This window comes from Megalopta genalis, chromosome 7, assembly GCF_051020955.1.
Source record: "Megalopta genalis isolate 19385.01 chromosome 7, iyMegGena1_principal, whole genome shotgun sequence".
Classification (NCBI taxonomy): domain Eukaryota; kingdom Metazoa; phylum Arthropoda; class Insecta; order Hymenoptera; family Halictidae; genus Megalopta; species Megalopta genalis.
The window spans coordinates 17,043,245-17,067,345 of record NC_135019.1 but is presented as its reverse complement, the minus strand read 5'-3'; the positions used below and the strand labels follow the sequence as shown (position 1 = coordinate 17,067,345).

General features: G+C 44.0%; 1 protein-coding gene across 14 annotated transcripts in view; it reads left to right on the top strand.

Moving 5' to 3' along the window:
* The window catches only part of LOC117221585 (serine/threonine-protein kinase MARK2), a 135,380-nt gene that overhangs the window by 63,811 nt on the left and 47,468 nt on the right, over positions 1 to 24,101 (top strand). For 8 of the 14 annotated variants that reach the window (XM_033472653.2, XM_033472654.2, XM_076523944.1 and 5 more), the window contains exons 2-3: positions 16,160 to 17,001; positions 19,608 to 19,947. The exons of 4 other annotated variants lie outside the window; for them this stretch is intronic. In XM_033472653.2, the coding sequence (XP_033328544.2) occupies positions 16,343 to 17,001; positions 19,608 to 19,947 (999 nt within the window). In that variant the 5' untranslated portion in view covers positions 16,160 to 16,342. Of the gene's footprint in view, positions 1 to 5,970; positions 6,461 to 10,284; positions 10,503 to 16,159; positions 17,002 to 19,607; positions 19,948 to 24,101 lie in introns of those variants that run through there. 2 more of the 14 variants (XM_076523941.1, XM_033472652.2) reach the window with 2 other exon arrangements.

Below are 24,101 nucleotides of genomic sequence, written 5' to 3'. Positions count from 1 at the left end.
ACTCATGAACGTATTTTTACAATCTGAATAATCGCGAATTGAGGAATTAGTGCCGTTAATTAGCGAAGTCAAGACGTTCGCCTTGACGTTTTCTTCCGAGCGTTTTTTTTTCTTCCAAAGCGGATCCAACAAAGTTGTCCACGCGATCCGATCGAAAGATGCCTGCGTAGTTTCGGCATCGATTAATTTCTGAAACCGGTGGTGCGAAGGATGTAGCAAAGAAGCGATGGCCACGGTCCTATCGATCCTCGATTTTTCCTCTGCCCGTGCAACATCTTCCGCGTATCCCCTGGCTTGTTCTTGAAGGTTATTTACGAGCCAGTTCCGACAGGCCAGCCGGTTTCCGAGTAGCAAGGCGAGCCAGGCAACGGAGAACACGTCGCGCCAAAACCGGAGACTTCCCGACACTTTTCTTCCAATATTTTTCACAGAGAAACTCGTGTTCTGGATGCGTCGCCGCCCCTATCTCTTCGCCGGTCCATCAGATTGCTCCAAAAAATCGCGATGATAAATACGATTCTGTCCTCCTGAAACGAGGGATCCTTTCCGAAAAACTACAATTTTCGGATGTTCAACTTTTAACGTATTTTTCCAGGTTTTCTTATCTTAGAGTGTAACAAGTCCGTCCGCGTTTTCTCGTAAGAAAATATAGTACCGTGCAATCGTCGACGCGAACTTTTACTACTTATTACACAATTTCAGCTTAATCTACCCCGTCTGAAAGTAGACACTTTCAGCTTTCATCTTGGCTAAATTGCATAGAAATAGCTCTACAGGAACGTATCTTAAAATCCATCCGAATTTTTTCTCTTTAGTCTCACAAACCTGATGATATCGGAGGTCGATTTCTTTTAATTTTTCAAATCGATCTTGTTATTCTATTGCAGTCGAATCTACTCCGCCACGAAGTAGACACTTCCAGCATTCATTTAAGCCAAGATGCATGGAAATAGCTCCACAGGAACGTATCTTAAAATTCATCCAAACTTTTCCTTTTAACTCTCGCAAATCCGACGATGTATCAGGAGGTCGATTCCTTTTAATTTTTCAAATCGATCTCGTCGTTTTATTGCAATCTAATCTACCCCGCCTTAAGGCAGACACTTTCAGCTTTCATTTTGGCTAAATTGCATAGAAATAGCTCTACAGAAACGTATCTTAAAATCCATCTGAACTTTTTCTTTTTAGTCTCATAAACCTGATATTAGAGGTCGATTTCTTTTAATTTTTCAAATCGATCTCGTTATTCTATTGCAATCGAATCTACCCCGCCTCGAAGTAGACACTTCCAGCATTCATTTAAGCCAAGATGCATGGAAATACCTCCACAGGAACGTATCTTAAAATTCATCCAAACTTTTCCTTTTAACTCTCGCAAATCCGACGATGTATCAGGAGGTCGATTCCTTTTAATTTTTCAAACCGATCTCGTCGTTCTATTGCAATCTAATCTACCCCGCCTTAAAGCAGACACTTTCAGCTTTCATTTTGGCTAAATTGCATAGAAATAGCTCTACAGGAACGTATCTTAAAATCCATCTGAACTTTTTCTTTTTAGTCTCATAAACCTGATATTAGAGGTCGATTTCTTTTAATTTTTCAAATCGATCTCGTTATTCGTATTGGAATCGAATCTACCCCGCCTCGAAGTAGACACTTTCAGCTTTCATTTAAGCCAAGTTGCATAGAAATAGCCCCGCGAGAACGTATCGCGAGTAATCGTATCTCCTCGTCCCAAAGCCGTCGATTTTCGTTCGCAAGCCGACTGACAACGCGATCGAAATTGCTGTATCGATACGCGAATGTCCGACTTGAATCTTTGCGGACAGAATTCTCCGCGCACGCCGCAATTGTTTACAATGAAACGGGATCGATCGCTCGAGGTTGGCAAGCCGGATCCCGCCCTTAGCCGCGCAAACGCGTAAACCGGCGATCCCTCCGTATCGACTTCGCTCCGGAGCGTGTGTTCCCTCCGATCGGCTCGCTTCGCGGACTTTCATTTTTATCCTGCGTTAAAACTGTGGCCGCCGAAGCGTGTGCCTCGTGCGCGGCGATATACGTCGCGCGCGCAGAAGGTTAGACGCGTTCTAAGCGCGTGGCGCGCAGTACGCTCCGGACGCACCTGGCCAAAGGTGTGCGCCGCCATATCGTCGCCCGTCGTCGCCGTCGTCGTCGGAGTTCTACGTTCCGTTCGAAAACGTTCCGCAGGAGAGAACCAGTTCTCGTTTCCGTTGGCCGCCGCACGGTTCTTGCGCCGCGCACCCGTGGGAAATGCAGCAAATTACGAGCTCGCGACGTCGTCCACTCTGCCGGATGGAGCCAGTGACGCGCGTCTCGTGAGAGGAGCAGCAGCGTGGCTGGGCCATGTACTTCGCAAGAACCGGCAGAAAGTTGGAGGACCGCGAGCGTTACGATCGCGGGATCCGTCGAAAGGTGATGAGAACATTGTCTCCCCTGTCCCACCGTGCCCCCACCCCACACCCCCGACGTGACGGCGAGATTCGATCTACCCCGTCTCCTCCACCTCCTCGGCGAAAGTGTCGTAATTAACCGAGCCACGGACCCCCCCCCCCCCCCCCTTCCCGATTCATCTCTGCGTTCGAAGGAGCGTTTGCAGAACGACTAACAACTTTCCTGCACACTTTTCTCGAATGTGAAAGCCTTTGGCCGTTCGATGAGAATACGACTGGGAGAGAATCGTACTTAATACCTTGCTTCGCGTATTAATGCGCAGGCTTTTCTTCGTCAGAACGTATACTAGTCGAACCGCGCGGGTCCCATTGTAATCGTCGACTGCGGATTTGTCCGACAATCTTTCGTCGACTGCAGATTTTCCCGACCCGAGATTTTCGTTCGACGTATAATAATCTAACCCAGATCAGAAGCTCGTCGCAAACCACAGACAATGTTTGCCGATGTATTTTGCGAATATTGTCTACTGTTATTGTCGGTCACACAATGTCATACTCTGTTAATACTGTTGCCGGGCGAATACGTTTCCATGCATTCAATCGGATCCACTTAACCCTTTGCACTCCGAAGCGTTTTCTAATGTAACTACCAATATGGTAACCATTTATATACATTTATTTAATTAATATATATAATAATATAAATTATTATATTATATTATTTTATATTATATTATACTATATTATATTATATTATACTATATTGTATTATATTATACTATATTATATTATATTATATTATATTATATTATATTATATTATATTATATTATATTATATTATATTATATTATATTATATTATATTATATTATATTATATTATATTATATTATACTATATTATATTATATTATACTATACTATATTATATTATACTATACTATATTATATTATACTATATTATATTATATTATATTATATTATATTATACTATATTATATTATATTATACTATATTATATTATATTATACTATACTATATTATATTATATTATATTATATTATATTATATTATATTATATTATATTATATTATGTTATATTATACTATATTATATTATATTATACTATACTATATTATACTATATTATATTATACTATACTATATTATATTATATTATATTATATTATATTATATTATATTATATTATACTATATTATATTATACTATATTATATTATATTATACTATATTATATTATATTATACTATACTATATTATACTATATTATATTATATTATACTATATTATATTATATTATATTATACTATACTATATTATATTACATTATATATTTTTATTATAGTATACCAAAAATTGAATTAAAATCAAAATCATTGCGGGGCTCCGAAATTATACAGGAGTTAATAAGTAAAAGATCGTCGTATCGGCGATGCATCGGAGTGCAAAGCGTCAACACCGCCCGATGCTTCGCGTTACACAATGTCGAGGAGAGTTAGATTGCTGTCGCGTACGTTAGTCTACGACGAAGAGTCGAGAACAGTCGAGTTCGAAATCTACGACGTCGAGAGAACGTGCGATTGGATTGGATGATCCCCGAAGAGCACGATAGGAGGGAGGGTACAAACACGTGAAGACGGCTAGCGGAACGATGCAGAGAGAAGAGGGTGGAACCCCAGAAAACTCTCCGCTGATTACCCGCCACGTTTATTACATGACCTGGTTCATTGAAATAACAAACACGCGTTCTTCTGTACACAACGTTCATGTTAGCATCTCACGATTCTGCACGCGTCGGGCACCGATTCCTCTCAACTTGTCTCGCACGAATCCCTTGCCCCTTCCACCGGTCTCTTCTCAGTAACGTCGCGTATGCTCGATCCTTCAGCGCCACCCTTTCATCCCCAGCGCCTCCCAACTGTCTCAACAAGTGTACGCCGAAGTCCTGGCGACCCAACCTCCCTACGTCTCGTCCCTACGTCTCGCACCTAAGAGAGGAAAAAAAATGTGCTGCTTTTTTTTCATTCCACTAGGGTGGGGAAGTTTTTAGTTTAGTCCGAAGTATATGATTCACTTTGTATTTAGCGAATAAGAGGTGTTGCAATTTTTTTTATTTAAATTCAGATAACACTTCGAGCGTCGAGTTCGTTTTCTCTTCCTTCCCGTTTAGTCCTCGTTGTAACATTTTGTGAAACTTGCGATTACCGCGTTTTAACCCTTATCGCTCCAAGAATTTTATAGGACGCTGGCTTAAGTCTGGCAGCATCGCTGCCGGTTGGAGCGATAAGGGCTACTAATACTTGTTAAAATTTCTTTTGGTAACAGGGTAATATTTAGGTTTTTCTTTTACGATCTCCAAATGAATTAAAATTTATTTATAATATATTATAATAAAAATATATATATATATGTATATATATATATTATTTATATATTATTTATAATATATATTATAAATAATATAATATATATAATATAATAAATAATATAATATATATTATTTATATATATTATATATATATTATAAAATTTATTTATATTTAAATTTATTTATTTATTTATAAATTGTTTATCGTCTTATACCCCGGCGATTGACATGGCGCTTATCGTGTTAATCAGTTCTCCGTTAACACGGTAACTACCGAGCCTATGTCTATTGTTTCATAACAATGATAAGATCAGATTTATTTGAACTTCCTACGATTTTTATTATAATATAAGCTCGAACGAAGAAGTTCGTATAAAAATTTCTGACAGATATATTTTTATAATACGAGAAATTGTAAAAGAAACAAAACGGAAATCAGTCAATTTAACTGATTCGGTAGTCCTCTAGTGTTAAGATGAAACGCGTAAAAGACGGACGTGCTTCGCAAACATGATCTCTATCCTTTTACGTCGATAAAAGAAACTTCGAAATTTACCTTCGAGTTCTTAACACCTAGCCAACCGAATGGGGTGATCTCCTCGTTTTAAATTCAATCGATCGATGACCGAATGGATGATTAAAAGAAAAATTGAAATGATTAAAATTGAAATGATTAAAAAAAAACTGAAAAATTAGAAATGATTGCTTAATTTTATTAAGATTTGCAAAAGGTACGAATGCTGATGAAGTAATCGATGCCATATAAGTTTGTTTCGTAATTTTTGTTCAATTGAATGAAATATTTTAATTTTATGACAATTTTTGAGGTTTCTAGCGCGGTCGTGGAAGCGTTAAGAAATGTTAATTAAATTACTAAAGTTATTTTTTGGCTCCACTACCCTACACGATCTCTCGTCGGCAGAGATTTAACCCAAGACTAGATTCAAGGCAGGGAGACTACGTCGCGGGTTCCGCGGCCACCTCGCACAGACCTGCTATCGGCACTTGCACTTTGAGCCCGCGTTACGATAGGCTCTCGAGGCTGATCGCGGCGCGGCGAGACGAGACGAGACGAGACGAGACGAAACGAGACGAGAGAGAGGGCTTCGCCGGCTAGTTGGCTCGATCCTCGGTGCCGATGAGTCACGGGACGCGGCTTTCGCCGGTCGCGAGCTCGCAGTTGCTCGCTGTTGGCTGGCCGTGTTCGCGGCTCGCAGGTCGTTCGGCGAGTGCGATCGTCGACCGGCAAGCTTTGTCGGGGCTCCGTCACGGTTCGCGGCGCGGACCGGATGCGGGCTCCTCGCGCGATCGGCAAGGCCGGACCGAGCAGACTGCAGGACGCACGCGGGTCGGTTCAGTGGCGACGCGCCTCGCCTCGCTTCGCCTCGCTCCGACCTCCGGATTCTTGCTCTTCCTTGCTCTGCTCCGACTCGCAGGCGCGCTCATTTCTTTCTCTTCGAGAGCGAGGTTCGTGCGCCTCGAACCGACCCGCTCGCGTGCCGCGTCTACCCGCTCCAAAAGTGCAACAACTGTGAGAGAAAGGAGCGCCGATCCGCCGCGACGTGGAAATCGAACGTGAACGGACACACGTACTTACTTTGCCTGCGTGCTCCTCGCTGGAGGATCTTGAAAACGCTGCTGCTCCCGTCGAGTCCGCCGCCCGCGTAAGGCAAATTGTCACGCAACCGTGCATTCTTTGGGATAACGATGCTCTCGTTGTGGTCGCTGGACTGCGGACTTTTGCGAGACCGTCGTCAATTTCGCCGAACGGGCTTCGAGTTCGCCGTCGTCTCTGCTCTTGGCAAGATTATTCAGTTTCCGTTCGAATCGCACGTTTCCTGGCCAGACGTTCGCCCGGTTCCTTCGGACTCGCCGCTGTCTTTCGTTTTTTGTTGTAATTTCATCATGAATGAACCAACTTTGTGCAGTCTCTCAGCTTGTAAACAAAAATGGAGAATTTGGGAAGCGGGGATGCGATTATTCTAGTCTCGTGGCTCGTTTTTATGGTTGTTGACAACCGGTGGCTATAAAGACGAGCTGCGAAGCTCGAGTAATCGTGTCTCTTCTTTCCATGTTCTTCATTTTGTGTTTACAAGCTGAATGAAAATTGAAGAGAATTTACTGCACTTGTGGATTATAATATAATATAATATAATTTCTTTGTTATTGTAACTCGCGTTTACACTGCGGCTGCTCGAGCTGGAGGAAGCACATTGAGAACACTAGCTTAAACAAAAATTGACAATTTGGGAAGTGGAGATGCGATTATTCGAGCCTCGCGGCTCATTTTTATAGTTTTTGACAACCGGTGACTATAACAACGGGCTGCGAAACTCGAATAATCGTGTCTCTTCTTTCCACATTCTTCATTTGTGTTTACAAGCTGAATGAAAATTGAAGAGAATTTACTGCACTTGTGGATTATAATATAATATAATATAATTTCTTTGTTATTGTAACTCGCGTTTACACTGCGGCTGCTCGAGCTGGAGGAAGCACATTGAGAACACTAGCTTAAACAAAAATGGAGAATTTGGGAAGCGAAGATGCGATTATTCTAGTCTCGCGGCTCATTTTTATGGTTGTTGACAACCGGCGGCTATAAAGACGAGCTGCGAAGCTCGAATAATCGTGTCTCTTCTTTCCATATTCTTCATTTGTGTTTACAAGCTAGAGGAAAATTGAAGAGAATTTACTGCACTTGTGGATTATATATAATTTCTTTGTCACTGTGACTCGCGTTTCCACCGCGGCTGCTCGAGCTGGAGGAAGCACATTGAGAACACTAGCTTAAACAAAAATGGACAATTTGGGTAGTGGAGATGCGATTATTCGAGCCTCGCGGCTCATTCTTATGGTTGTTGACAACCGGCGGCTATAAAGACGAGCTGCGAAGCTCGAATAATCGTGTCTCTTCTTTCCATATTCTTCATTTGTGTTTACAAGCTAGAGGAAAATTGAAGAGAATTTACTGCACTTGTGGATTATATATAATTTCTTTGTTACTGTGACTCGCGTTTACACCGCGGCTGCTCGAGCTGGAGGAAGCACATTGAGACACTAGGTTTCACAGAAGGCTCGGCCACGTTCGTTTTCTCGCCTAATTACAACTAGATGACGCGATTGGTACATGTAGGAACTATGCACGTTCCAACAGTTTCTATAGCAATCGTACGAATTTCCTGAAAAGAGTCCACTCTTTCGGGCAAGTTCTGGGTTAAATATGGAATAAAGTTGGACTGTCGGATGTTCTTCTGCTCTTGGCAAGAAACGATTACGAACGAGTCTCCGGGAGCTAGCTTCGCGATTCACTTCGGACTCGCTAGAGTTAGTATTAATTAACGGCAAACTATAGATTAGATCCAATCTACCTATGTATCGCGGAACAGAATGAGATACAAGCATCGCAATTATATCGTGATGTAACGCGACACTGAGGAGGACGGACGTTAAGGCGACACGTGAAAAAGTAACGCGAAGATAAGAAAAACGCATGGAACGGGAAACAGAGCGAACAAGAAACAAGTTACATCGTTCTGCAAATTGATTTTGTTTCGGAAATTCTCCTCGAATCTTTCGAGAAGCTTCACCGTAATTATGAATTGAGGACGTTTCTGGGAAAAAAGGGTCCACAGGTCTGTTAAATCATTTTTAATGAACTGACATATATCTGAAGATATAAATTCGAAAGTTGAAATTTAGTCGCGGGTAAACAACGTTTACTAGCGACCACTTAGTTAGCAATTTCGGGATAATTAAATGTTGAAATTTTAAACTAAAATTTCTCTGAGGAGATTTAGAAATTTCGTCAATTTTGCTCACGGGCCATTAATTCAGAAACGTCCTCGATTGTTCTGTTTGTTCTGCAACTTGAACCGACGGTGGAACAGCCGAACGAAAGAAAAATCGTTGAAAATCGTACTTTCTCTTCTAAAAGTGGCGTGCACATCGCTGACCTAATTGAGAGGCTGAGCGAAACGGGGATCAACTAAAATCGTGTTTCTTCTGCCAAACGAGTAAACATCCGCAGTCCACCGATCGAATTTATTAGGACAATTAGGACAATTCTGTGGCTGCAAGGAAGAACGCCGCGAGTCGTATGATTTCACTTCAGAGATATTGTCGCTGACAAGTTTTGATCATTAGACTGCGGATTTGACGCGTTTATGACAAAAACAACTGGATCAAATGCAACATAGCAAAAACGTTGAAACAGTTTGAAAATATTATCAATGTGAAGTTATTAAAATCACCAAGGGAAGAAATAAATGTCTATGCAGTTTCTGCATCTTGAAATTGAATGAAGACAATTTTTATCTTGCCTAAAGATTTGTAGTGGTTCTTGTTTGGTATTAGTAGCGTTTCAAATTGCATAATGTTTTCGAGTCTATAGAATATGTTTTTTACACGATGTTTTCTCCGTTGATTACGTAAATCCTATATTTTGTAGTCCAGTTACATAATATTCATATTCAATTGTATTCGATATTCAATTGTATTCAATATTCAACTATATTCAATATTAAATTGTATTCAATATTCAACTATATTCAATATTCAACTATATTTGACTATGTTGTATTCAATATTCAATTGACAATTGTATTCAATATTCAATTGTATTCGATATTCAATTGTATTCGATATTCAATTATATTCAATATTTAATTATATTCAATATTTAATTATACTCGATATTCAATTATACTCGATATTCAATTATACTCGATATTTAATTATACTCGATATTCAATTGTATTCAATATTCAATTACATTCAATATTCAATTATATTCAATATTTAATTATACTCGATATTCAATTATATTCAATATTCAATATTACTCGATATTCAATTATATTCAATATCCACTTACATTCAATATTCAATTATATTCAATCAATATTCAATTACATAATAACGTAAATATTTTGAAATTGTCACTCGCGTCGTTTTTCCTTCCAGTAACAGAATTAAGACCAGTTAGGAAATCGACGAACCGGTTGCCGATCGCGGCGCTGCGTCGTTCGGAACGGCGCAAATTTATTTTTCCTGCGTCCGTCCTTCGCGAGCACCTGCGCGATTTGCAAGCTCGACACACGGCTCGCGGAATTTCCATTCGTCGATAGCGAACCGAGTTGTTCGGAGCAAGTATATACGCGCGTTCCCCGATCGGGCGCTCTCGCGGCCGACATCTCGACGAAATGAAGCGCGGCGCGGCGCAGCTTGACGCGCGGCGGAACGGGAACGGAGCGTGCACGGCAAACACGCGTACACACCCCGATAACGGGCTATCTTATCCTATCGCCGATTACGGCACGTTCGTAAAGATTGTTTTTCGTATAAGCGCCGAAACTAATTTCCAAAAGAAACGTACGTGTCGTTCCGTGCGCGGCTCGGCTCGGCTCGGCTCGGCTAATTCCCGGCAGGAGTCATCGGAGCGTTCATCGTTCGGCAACGATTTCAGTCTCGTCCAACGACCTTCTGGCATTCACGGTCCGTTTGGCGATCGACGAGTTCTTCGATACTGATTTTCTGTCAGCCTCTCGAGCCTCAAGATGGATGGTTTTCCGAACTTCGTGCCGTGCGACTTCCTTCTTCGAACGCGTATCTATCTGGCGCGAATAAATTCCGCTATGAGCATGATCACTGGACCGCGGATTTTGATGCGTTTCTGACGAAAATGAAGAGGCGCGGTTTAAAACAGTAAGCAGATCGAAGGTTTTTAAGAATATTGCCGTATCGCTGGATTTTCAGCTCACTGAAATTTTATATCCAGGAAACGATGAATTTTCTGGCTGCCTTCTGCTCTTTGCAATCGACGATGAAAATGCTTGTTTTTATATAACTTAATAAAACGAAAATATTTGATTCGATCGAATTGAACTTGAAAAGTTGCGTCGTACGAAATCAAAATATGAATAAATATGTATATTTATATATATTATTTATATACTATATTATATATATATTATTATTATTATTATTATTATTATTATATTATATTATATATATTATTTATAATATAAATATTATTATATATAATATAATAATACAAAATAAATATGGTTCTCGTCGATTACAACAAGCACCAGTCAAATAGAATTTATATTATATATATTTATATATATTTATATTATAAATATAAATATTATTATATATAATATAATAATACAAAATAAAAATGGTTTTCGTCGATTGAAACAGGCACCGGTCAAATAGAAATTTCCTTCTCTCTTTAATAATTGCATCCGGTTGCAAAATAATACGTAGATGTTCTTAAATTCTTTGAATATGTTCATCGTTTGAATCGATTCATTTTTCTTATAATTGTTTTCTTAGAATTACCTTTTCGAGATTCTTACGTTTCGCGGATCCGAATGAAATCAGGAAGACGCGATAAATCGGCGCGAACGTTAATTTTTCTAATCCGGATAAGTAATTCTGTCACCCACGCACCGATGACGCGGCCAGAGGAAAGCGTTAACGGGGTAATCGCTCGTAGTTTCACAACGTAGAAGCGACTTTACGATGAAATATCGAGAAACGAACGTATTTGTGCTACGACCTGGCGAGGTTCGATTTATCGATCATGGCGAAATAAAGAATACATAGTTGAGCATGCTCCTCGACCCGTTTGCGTAAAGGATTAACGTGTGTAATCTCGTTTGATCCGCTCGCAACTAGCCGCACCTCGTCGGTTCCTTTTCACGGTTATGCCTTTCGGTTGCTCCCGAGGAACGACGGGAAACTAAACTGGCCGGTCAGATTTTCTCGAGCGTACAAAGCTGTCTGTCACGTGTTACGACGATTTCGATAAACCAACGTAACGGAGCGAATCCCGATCCGCATCGTAATCCCGGTCGTCGAGCTTATGATTCGTTTCGTTGTTTATTACCTCCGCGCAATCTTCGGTGCTATTTTTATAGAGCCGCCTATCTCTCGTTTCGATACACTGGTTAATAAAACTGATCCTCTGTTTGAAGCTTTCCTAGTAGACTGTATCATTATCATGGCCTTCCGACGAGTTCAGCTACGATTCGATCGTGGATCTCCATGTATTCGTGACAGGGCCGATAATCGACGCTAAATTTACCAAGCATTTTCGATATTTTCTTTTACGAAACTTCTGATATTATAAAAATGTGACAGAAACATTTTTATACGAACTTCTTCATTCGAGCATTATATTGTAATGAAAATCGTAGGAAGTTTAAATAAATCCGATCTTGTCATTGTTATAACGCGATATACGTTGGAATGTATACAATATTATATATTATATATTATTATTATATATTATTATATTATTTATTATATATTATTATATATATTATAGTATAATATATATATACAATATTATACACAAATATATAATATACAATATATATATATACAATATCATATACAAATATAATATAAAATATACATACAATATTATGTACAAATACAATATAGTAACAATATAACTGGAACGATTTACGTAAAAAGAGCCGTCACGACTGGATTTATTTAGACTTTGTGCGGTCTTTGTTAGAAAACGTGCTTGAACAAAGAAATTGACTACATCAAATCCCATAGAAATATTCTCGTAATTTCAATAATTGTTCAATAAAAAGTATGAAAGGGGTGATTCGATCGGTAGATTTATTGTTAACGAATGTGTTCGATTTTTATACGATCCAAATTTCTGTAAAATAACGTCCAAAGTCTTCACGCTCGCGTAAACGTCCACAATTTCTCTGCACGATACCGTACGATACTCGAAACCTGACGAGCTGTAGCAAACATTTTCACGAAATCGAAGTAAATGCAAAACGAGCGACGAGTCGAATCGTCTTCCGAAGTTAACTGGCCAATAAAGGCAAAGCGGATAGAACGATAACGAGTCTTAACTTGCAAGCGAAATATTGACATAGAGAAGGAAATTTTCCGGCAACCACTGCAATCATCGTCTTTGTTCACGGCATTAACACTGTGTCACGCTGCTTAACAATTTTGTTCCTCTTTTTTTTTTTTTTTTAAACGTTCAGCTACTCGTGTACGACACGTTGTTTCATACTTGTTGGTTAACGACACGACATTTACCGTTTCGTTAATAATACGTCGTCGGAACGTTAATCTATTTAACACTGGAAATACCGAGCAATCGGGGTAATTGGCGTCGCGATGTCGTAAAATCGACGGGAACGCGTGCGTCGCGCGAACAAATTGATCGGTGTTTCGCAATTTCAGCGATTGCGCAAGCGAAAAGATTCGAAATGGGTCATTTTGTCTGGTAGTTCCAGTGTTAACAAGCACATAACGCGATTTTCTATTTGAAATCTTCCCACGAATAATTCCCGCAGCGCACGCATCCACCACGGTTTCATCGGAATCACGGCTCGAATGAAACTGTTAACTTTCGCATATTAACTGAAATTTTCACTTTACAAGCATTTTTCACACCGTTTCCGAATTCATTTCGCATACCGACACGCTGCTGCTGCAAAGAGCTCCGCACGATCGTACACATTTCAACCGTATTCCATTTCTAGTCGTCGTAAATCGTAATTATCGGACCGCGGATCTGTATGCAAAATAAAAACTGTCCGAGTTGATTTTATGGAACGTAAATTACATAAAAATGTCGTTCCTTCTTTCGCCGATCGTGAGAAGTTGAGAATTATGTGTAATAATGTCCTTAAATTCGTCCGATGTCATCACAATTTTGTATTCGATCTATCCATATTTGCCATAAATGCATAAAATCCGCGGTCCGGTAATCGCGCTTTTCGACCAAACGAAAATTAAAACAGTTTCGTTCGTCGCCATATTTTCCGCCATTTTTACGACGATCTATCGTGTTGGTTAAAACGTCCGTATCAACAAAGTACACGTAAGGAATTACACGACTATCCAAAATGTAGGCATACAGTCGCGTCGGAAAGTACGTTCACACCTTTCCGAACGGGATAGTTTTCTTTTTTTAAACTGGTCCAAACGTATCCCATTGGATCGGCCAGTGTTCCAGAGAACGAGTATACAAAAGTTTGCTTTCGAATTTTGTCAAAATCAGTGCATCTCGAGAAACCCATTTTTATTTATAAATATGAAAGATTCATCAAAGGTCCGCGTGTTCGTAAAGGACTCGCGAGAAGCTATTAAAGATTCGCTTGAATAAAATTAAAAAGAAAATAAATAAATTTAATAAATTTCACTCCGTCCACGGAAAAGTATTGGGTTGGGGAATAAGTTCGTAGCGTTTTTATCAAGCAATTTGATGGCGATTTTCTTTGTTGTTTTCGTTAAGCTCGTGAGGCGCCCAGGCTCCCAATTTTTCGGCAAATCCCATTGAATGAAGATGATTGAGAATCGTTTTATGATCGCAGTTCATTTTTTCGGCCAATTCGCGACTTGTTCGGTGACCGTCCTCCTTCAAAAGTGCTTTGAGACGCTCTTCGTCGAATTCGAAAGGTTTTCCGCTGCGGGGCGTGTCGTCGACGTCGAAATCGCCATTTTTGAACTTCGCAAACCATTTTCGTGCTGTAGACTCGCCTATGACATCTTCTCCGTATACGTTACAAATGTCCCGGGCTGCTTCGGCAGCTTTTTCGCCTCGATGAAAAGCGAAGAAGAGAAGGTGTCGAAAATGTTGCTTTTTACCTTCTGGATATTCCATTTCAAAGCCTCGAAAGTAATAAAAAATTAAATTACTCAAAAAGACGATTAGCACAGTTTTGTAGAGCAGAAACAGCTCTATCGAATGAATATTATACACATTGTCGAACAGCAAACAATCGTTGCAAAATAAAAGAAAATATAAAAACGCTACGAACTTATTCCCCAAGCTAATATATTCTTCGATCGAAATAAACTTCTTAACTCAACCAGTTCGGAAAACGATATTTCTCGAGGAAACCGCGTTTCAAATTTCACGCGACGAAATGAACCCGTGCGACACCTGTCGCGCTCAAAATCCTTAAACTTCGATAATTTTTCGAATCTTCAACATTTTCTTTCCACCGCATACTCTCCTAACATCGTAGAACATGAACACCGAGAGACCAGAGAATCGGTTTCGTAAAAGTCTCAGAGACACCGTGGTCCTCCTCGATTCGTATTCGATTCCCGCGCAAGGTGTTTCGGCGATAAAGAATTCAAATATCGTAGGTTCACGTTCGATGTCGCGCAATTTCGTACCTGGTCGTGTAAGTTCCTACAGATACTCGTTCGAGGAAAATTTCCTCGAGGCTTGTCGGTCGAAAGGCATCGGGTGGGACGCGCGGGGGCGGAGGGATGGGTGAGACGCGCTCTGCCCTGCCCGCGCACGGCACGGGCAGCCAGTTAGCAGGAGCGTCGCGTCGCCGCGATCGCCGGAATCCGGCCGCGTTAGGTAGACGCGCGCGCGGTATCGCTTATCTGAATCAACTGATAACGACGCGGGCTGACGAAGTCGAGTTGGCCGGTCGCGGGCTTATCGGCTCGAGGGAAATGGACCCAGTTGTTCGTGGCCGGTCGTTCGCGCTCGAGCTCGAGCTTTCGCTGCTCGTCCCGCCCGGTTCGTTTCCTGCTGGCCGACGTGGCTCGTTCCGATATTTTCCCCGCGGGTCCCCCCCTCGCGGCCCTCGGCGATCCAGAACCCGCGGATCCGCTCGAAGCGTCTCGGTCTGCTTGGTTCCGGAGCGGCGCGGCGGTCCAAGCAGTCGAAGAGGAGAGGCCCAGGCCCGCCGTGTCCCGCGTGAAAACCGCAAGTCGGGCGCGATCGAGCGCGATCGAGCGGCTCTCGATCCTCCGCTCGAGGGACCAACGCCTCGATAAGCTCGCGCGCGCGTGCGCTCTCCGCGACTCGCACACGTCTTTATCTCTGCGCCCGGCTCGTCGCGCGCGATCGCGTCGCCGCCGCCACATCGTTGCACGTTTCTCCGTTTCCTCGTCGAACGCGATGAACGCGTTCCCGCAGAAAATTGTTCACCGGCCGCGCGTACACCGTTGTCGTTGCCAGCCGGCGATCGTTTCCCGGTTCATCCTCATCGTCATCCATCGGGATCATCGATCCGTTTTAGTGTAACGGGGCGGTCGTGGCGCGATCGAGAAGCTTTTTATCTCTTCTCGCCTGTGCCCGTCGCCGTATCGGACTGTGCCTGACGTTCTACGTGTGTTACGTGCTTGCTCTGCTTCTATCGATCTTTCTATGTTACACTTGCTAGGGGAGTCGTATCGGCGAGGATCGGTCGCCGAAGTCGTGTCCCGTTCACGGGGTTACGGGTTAAATGTGAATGTGCTCGGAGTGGTAGTCGTTTGACCCTCAAAGAGGATCGCGCGAAGCCGGCGAGGTCGGCGAGTGGAGGATCCTTAACGAGGACGCATGCTTTTGCCGACAGAGACAGAGATAAGACAGACACACAGAGAGCTAGAGAAAAATAGAGAGAGAGAGACAGACAGATAATCGCAAGGCCGCCGCCGAATCCATGGTGAAGGATCGCCAGGCCTCCTGAAGGATCCGAGGTGACCCCCGTTGCTTGCTTTCCGACCTTTCGAAGGACCCGGTCCCCAGAGGCCAGGCGATGGACGGTCGGGACAGTCCGTTCTCCAGGAACCAGCCGGGCAGAGGCTCGTTGCGGCTGCCCCAGAACCGCAAAGGCTCGGCGACGATTGACCCGGAGGGTCAGCGGTCGCCCAACCAGACCAAGGACGCCGATAACCCGAAGTCTTCCGGGCGGGTCAGGCCGGTTCACGCGCCTTTGGAGAACCTGAAGCAGTGGGAGCTGATCGAGGGCGACAAAGGTCTCAAGGTCGTCGAGAAGAAGGGCCCGCAGAGCCCTCGGTCGAAGACCGTGGACGAGAAACGAGCTTCCGTGGGAGCCGGCCGGATCGAAACCAGGAAAGCTCCGGCTGGCTTGAAGCTGGATCCCGAGCTCGAGGAGAAGCTGATGGCGTTCAAGGCCTCGAAGATCGTGCAACCGATCGTCAAGGGCGAGGACGGCGCGAACGCGCCCGTCAGCCTCGGCTCGATCCTGAAAAAACAGAAGGATAACTCGGCGGTCGAGGACTGCACAGAAATGCTTCAGAGATTGGAGCGGCAGGTCAAGGCCATCGAGAAGGACACGCTGGCGGCCAGAGCGCGTCAGCTGGTCGACAGCTCGGATCTCGAACCGGAAGTTCAGCTGCGTTACAGGGAACACGAGGATCTGCTTCGTAACGTGACCGACGACGAGGCCGAGGGGTAAATTTCCATTCGTCCGCGTTCACGGACCGTCCTGTCGGAGAACGGCCTTCCGATTCTTTCTTTTCCGGACCTTTTTTCTTTCTTTTTCTTTGTTTTTTTTTCCTTTTTTTTCGTAGAGAACGTCCCTTTCCTGCTTATCTTCTGTTTTTACGAATCATCTAACCAATCTTTGCAGAACTCCGCAGACTTTCTCTACGCGCACAGTGTCTAACCGTTTGCATTTGGATGATGACTCCGACGAAATGCTTAATGTTACTGTAGCATAATTCGAAGCAATTTTGTACGTTGACGTAGCAAACGAGTGGAGAAGAGGTACGCGCATCGATAGCTGTGATAGTTGGCCATTCTGACTCGAGTGTGTAATCCGTGGGCAGATATTCTTAACTTTGAGAACGATCGACAACGTATCGACGACTTCGGAATTGTAATTCTTATTCTGTAGCATATTATTCGATCGTGCGCGTAACGAAATGTACCATTCATTTTTCGTTATTTAACCGTGGAGTGGCGACGGACGTCAAAGTGGCTGCAAATAGCAATGGTGACGTACGTCAAATGGACTCCTAACGCTAGCGGTTAAGTTAAATTGACTCCGTGTCGCTACAATAGTAGCGACTTGACGGCAAATTGATCCTGTATCAATAACGGTGACTTGAAGTCAAATTGATTCCGTAACAATTCATGGTGACTTGAAGTCAAATTGATCCTGTATCAACAACGGTGACTCGAAGTCAAATTGATTCCGTAACAGTTCATGGTGACTCGAAGTCGAACGGACTTCGTATTCAATTAATGGCGACTCGACGTCAAGTTGACTCCGTATCGATATGGGGAGTGCTATTGATATGGAGACAGTTCGTTGTCAAGTCACCATCACTGATAGCAAGTCTATTTAACATCTAATCGTCATTATTGATAGGAAGTTTATCGAGTCACCATTATTGACACGGAGTCAATTTGAAGTCAAGTCACCGTCGGTGACAAATAGTCTTACATCGAGTCTCCATTATTGAGACGGAGCCAATTTCACATCAAATCACCCTCAGTGACAAAGAGTATTTAACATCGAGTCTCTATTATTGATACAAAATTAATTTGACATCAAGCCACCATTATTGACATGGAGTCAATTTGAATTCGAGTCACCGTCGGTGACAAAGAGTCTATTTAACATCGAGTCACCATTATTGACACAGAGTCAATTCGAAGTCAAGTCACTGTCGGTGACAAAGAGTCTATTTAGCATCGAGTCACCATTATCGGTACGGAGTCAATTTTAATTCAAGTCATCGCCACTGACAAAGAGCTTATTAAACATTGCGTCACTATTATAGATACGGAGTCAATTCGATATCAAGCCACCGTCGGTGACAAGAGTCTATGTAACATCGAGTCTCTATTGTTGATACAAAATTAATTTGACATCAAGCCACCATTATTCACACGGAGTCAATTCGAAGTCAAGTCACCGTCGATGACAAATAGTCTATTTAACATCGAGTCACTATTATTGATACGAAGTTAATTTGACATCAAGCCACCATTATTCACACGGAGTCAATTCGAAGTCGTCATCGTCGATGACAAATAGTCTATTTAACATCGAGTCACCATTATTGGTACGGAGTCAATTTTAATTCAAGTCATCGCCACTGACAAAGAGCTTATTAAACATTGCGTCACTATTATCGTTACGAAGTCAATTCGATATCAAGCCACCGTCGGTGACAAGAGTCTAGGTAACATTGAGTCACCGTTATTGATACGGAGTCAATTTGACGTCAATTCGACGTCGCGCTGCCGAGCCGGTCAAAATGACCGGTTTTACATATTTTATTTTAATCCTTTGCACTCGGACGGTGACTCTGAGGTAATTTTTATATTAACAAAGTTTAGATTTAAAAAATTTTTGAAAATGTAACTGTTCTGTGAGTCGTAAAACTCAACTCCGTACGCATAAAATACATTTCGTCGTATAAAATGAAAATACTATAGGTCAGAAAAATTATTTTAGATCTACCGTTGAAATAGAGCTTCGAGTGCAAAGGGTTAATATTGCTGAAACAATAAAGACTCTTTCATAGAAAACCATCGCAGAAATTTCTTAATAAAATCAGACGTCCCGGTAAAAACAACGAAAGATCCAAGTAGACGGTCTTTTCGTCGTTATAAAACGATACAGATTAATTACCCGTAGAGTTTGATAGGTTCAGTGTTATTTCGATAGCCACCAGTCGAAGGTGATGTTCTCGATACATAGTCCAGTTCTCTAAAAAGCGACTGTAAAACCACGATTATATCGAGTCAGAGAAATTCAAGGACACAACTTCGAAGCGCTGACCGACAAGTCTGCCTAGTTTCGCAAAGACACCTCGTTGTTAAACAAAAATTGCAAATTACCGATTCAAGAATTTAAAGCATCCCCTTTCTCGGTCCCACCGAGCTTCCGTTCGTACGCTTCCTCGGGATTTTCGCCAGTGTAGAAACGTCGTCGTAGAGTTCCCTTGACTTTTCGCAATCGTCACGAGCAAACCGTTCACGAGAAGTAGCGAGGCGAGAACGAAGGTAGAACAGAGATGTTGACGGTAACTTCCACCGAAAAGGGCGACGCCGTTGCAACGAGGCGAAGCGACGAGGAACTCGACCGGAAACGCGGGGATCACGGCGAAGAAGGCCACCGCGAAACTGTCTAGAACCGCCTCTGACAACCGCCGCGGACAGGAAGCGGAGATGTCCTTGCGGGCTCACAACAGGACCCACCATGCGCGAGCTGGCCCGATCACCAAGAAGGATCACCGTCAGCAGCAGCAGCAGCAGCAACAACAACAACAACAGCAACAACAACAGCAACAACAGCAGCTGCAGCAGCAGCTAAACAATTCTGTCTGCCAGGCAAAGCCGATCTCAGACATCACGCGGAAGGCCGGTCTAAACGAGAAGGAGGTAGATATTGCACGTCGGATTAGCTACATCCTCGCGTTATTTTTCGAGCGAGAATTTAGTCCTCGATGGAAGAAAGAGGCGACGCAGGAGGAGAGCGAAAGGAGATCGATTCTCCTCCCCGGCTCTACGGGCAGAGCCGGGGGACCGGGCTCGAGTATCGCGCGATGTCCTTTGTCTTTCCCGAGGTCGGTGCTCGCCTGAACTTCGAAACCGTGAAACGATGCGCTTCCACCCTCCCCGGGGATAGTCGAGTGCGTCGTTGACGCGTTCCCGTGAGCTTCGCGTGCGAGCGCGTGTCTCTGTAACGATCGCGGGACGCCGCCTCCTCCGCGATCCGTTTCGGGCACCCGATCTGTTTCTACGGGGTGCCTTAAAATTATTGTACCGGCTGGAAATGAGAGGTTCCTCGGGTCATTTGAAGCGACTTCTTCCTTTACAAAAATTTTCTCCGAGGCACCGTTAACGAGTTATTAACGAAAAACAGTGACCAATGAGAGGCGAGCTCAGGTGCCGCGAGGTGGCCGAGCCAACGGCGCCAGCGGTCGAGTCCGAGCTCAGCTGGGGCGAGGCGGCCGAGCCAACGGCGGAACTGGGCTTCGACCGCTCGTTGGCTCGGCCGCGCTGCTAACCTCGTCTCTCATTGGTCGCTGTTATTCGTTTATAACTCGTAAACGAAGCGGCGGATTGCATTTTCGCTAAGGGAAAAGTTACTTTGAATGACCTCGGGAATCTCTCGTTTCTCGCTTGCACAATAATTTTAGGACACCCTCTATATTCTCTGTGGAGAGAAAGGGTATCTCTGGTAGGCGTAGGTAACTAGATCCCGGTAGGAGACCCTTGATTACGCGTCTACGCATTCCTAGATTCTCGGTTTCTAGTCGGTCGTCTGACGTCGCCGTGCATCGGGCCTTATATCTCGAAAGCGACGACGTTTTCGATTAACAAGCAACCTGTTTTGTCGTACAGTGGAACGTCGATCAACCGAACTGGATTTTCCTCGATCTTTATTATTTAGATCTTCGATCATTCCAAGCGATAACGATGAAACTGTAGGAGGATCTTGATTAAACCGCGACCTATCATCTTATACAATTGCATGAATAATTCATCGGAAATAACAAGAAATTAACTATCGATTTTGAATTCGGATAAAAGAGGTTCTACTTTACCGATCAGTCTTTCATCGAGATGTTGCATGGTCTACACAAGATGCTTCATTTAAGAGAAGAACAACAAATAGATCGATGGGATTTAATTATCGCACATATATTTCGTTGAAGCCAAAATATTTAGAGTTCTTGTAGTTGCAGTTCTTTGAGCGGAGTATTTTTACAAAACAGCCTCTTTCCGGCTGATATGATTTTAACCGCTTCGCCGATCGAAAATAAGAAGATAAGATGTGTTCGAATGTACTTGCGTAACTATCGTCGGTATCAAAATTTGATTTTTGACTTTCTTTTCTTGCTTTTGAAGTATGTACAGCGCGTAGTATACGGTTTCTGTGGAGTGACCAATTGCTGTGCCTTTGGTTCGTTTTTGGGTACAATTAACTTCGTATTTATCGTATAAGACATATCGAGTCTTTGTGTTCTTTTATTTTCTCTATTTTTGAATTAACTTTATATTCATCGGAATAAGACGCATCGAATTTTTGTATTCTTTTATTTTCTTTATTTTTCAATCAACGTTATATATTTATCGAATAAGACATATTCGATGTTTGCATTCTTTTATCTCGTATACGTTTGAATAAACAAATATGATATATCTTATTCACCAAATATAAAGTTAATCAATCCCGAAAACGATACCGAAAGCCACAGTAATCGGCTCCACTAGCCCACGTATTCCAAACATTCGTGACTTCGTTATTTTCACGAATCGAACGAAAATCCAATCGCAGACATATTTTAACGAACAATAATCGCAGGAATGAAAACGAATAAAAATAGAATAAAAAAGAAGCCGATGTTTTCCGAAGCGGTGGTAGACCGGTATACAACCTTAACCCCTTGCCGCACCATTATCTCCACGGTTACGATGATTAGAACTTTTTCGATTGTAATCGTTTCTTAGAACCAAAAGATAATTTATATTTATCGCGTTCCGACATTTACTCGAACGATTAAATATTGCCGGCGAGGGAACGGAATTTTATTCCGACTTAAAAGAACGGATCAACGCGATCGAGTCGACATGCTATTGCTACAAATCTTCGTCGAAGTTTGCGGCAAGGGGTTAAGAAAATCGACGGCGTCTTTCAACAAAAATCGATTCCAGCAACGCGCCCTAGATAACCACGCAACTTTTCGCAAGCCGAACTCCGAAGCGCTTTTCCGCGCAGCGAATAACTTCCGTCGTATCTTCGAAGTAGTATTCACAACACCCGGCCTAGCAGCAATTTTCCAAAAATTCCTGCCCTCGATGCCATTCCTGCCGACGAGCCTCCGGGGCGTCGAATATCGGCGATTCGGCGATCAGCTGACCGAGCTAGAATTCGATTTCGATCGGGCACACAAGGGTGCGAGCAAGCACATCCCTCCTCGAGCGAGTGGAGGAATGGCTGGCAGGGTAAAATAGAGTGAGAGAGCGTGTGTTTGAGAGAGAGAGCGAGAGAGATAGAGAGGGAGAGCGAGAGAGAGAGAGAGGGAAAGCGAGAGGGAGAGCGAGGGAGATAGAGAGAGAGGGAGAGCGAGGGAGATAGAGAGAGAGAGAAAGAGAGGGAGAGCGAGGGAGATAGAGAGAGGGAGAGAGAGGGAGAGAGAGAGGGAGAGCGAGAGGGAGAGAGAAGAGTAGACCGAAAAACTGGTGACGATGCGCGGCGTGACGGTAGCATAGTCGACCAACCCTTACGAACCCCCTATCGCGGCTCCGTCGACGGGCGCATGCGTGGCAAAATCGGTCTTGGTGGTCGTCGGGGCAACTCGCGAGAAAGGTGGTAGGCAAGTAGGCGAGCGGACAAGCAGCCAGGCAGGCAAGGCTGGCGAAGCGGGCTGGCGAAAGCAGGCTGGCAAGCTGGCAGAGGCAGAGGCAGAAGCAGAAGCAGGGAGGGTTGCACGGGAAGCCAGGCTTTCAAGGGTGGTTCGCTGCCACGTTTCCAGCGTCAGGGGGTGGTGGGGTCGCGTATTGATTCCGCGGAAAGCATCCCTCGGCTGGTGGACTGTTCTGCTGGGTGACTCGCGGCTCGCCGAGGACACGACGACGGTCGTCGTCGGACGGGCAACTTCGACGACGGCCAGCCGCCTCTCGCCGAGGTGCCCCGCGTCTCTCTATCGTCGCGAGGATGCGGCGCTGCTCCGTTCGGGCCTCGTCAGGACCAACGCCGGCCGCGATCAGTGACGTCGGATACACCTACGGCGCGCCTCCGAAGCCACGGTTTCAATCGTCGATCGATCCCTCCGAGCTCCTCGAGCCGCCGTCCGCCAGCCGTCGTGGAGGTCCTAGCATTTAACGGGCCAGGTCGACGCTGCCGGCGCCGCGACGCCGGAGCTAGAGCCGAGAAGCCGAAGCCGGAGGCGAGACATTCGCCGTGGGCATCGGTGTGTCGCGTTCGTCGAACAGCCGGATCGATCCTCTGCTCATCCTGGTTTCGGTGAACCCCTTTCGGTGCTCCCGTGGACGCAAATTCGGTGAAAGTTCGTCGCCAGACCACCACCGCCGATCGATGTTCTCGCTGGTGTGCTCCGTGTCAAGGATACCGTTGTTCGACAGTGCCCAGTGAACAGGCCTCGTTCGCGCGAGCATGTAAATAGTTAGCGGCGCGCTGGTTCCCAATAACCAGCCCCCGAAAGAAAACTGTTCGCTCGGAAACCGTCGCGCGGTGTAAAAAACCTCGAAAACCTCGACTCGCGCTAAGCTAAACCGAAGCGTGTTACCTCCCTTCTCGACCAAACGGAACCCTGTACCTGATCGCTCGCAGCCAAGGACGATGACCGGCCGTCTCCAGCGAAGGACCAAATCGACTCGTTCGCCGAGCCGACACGATTCTCTCCCATCGTGCTCTAATTAGCGTGCTCCGCGGCGTGTTTGTAGATTACATAGGATAACTTATTAGGATTGTTAGCTGCGATCGGATAGAGATATGTCGGGACGCAGCGGGACACGCGGCAGCGCGTCGCGAGAACAAAAATGGCCAGCCAGGACGAAAGACGGGA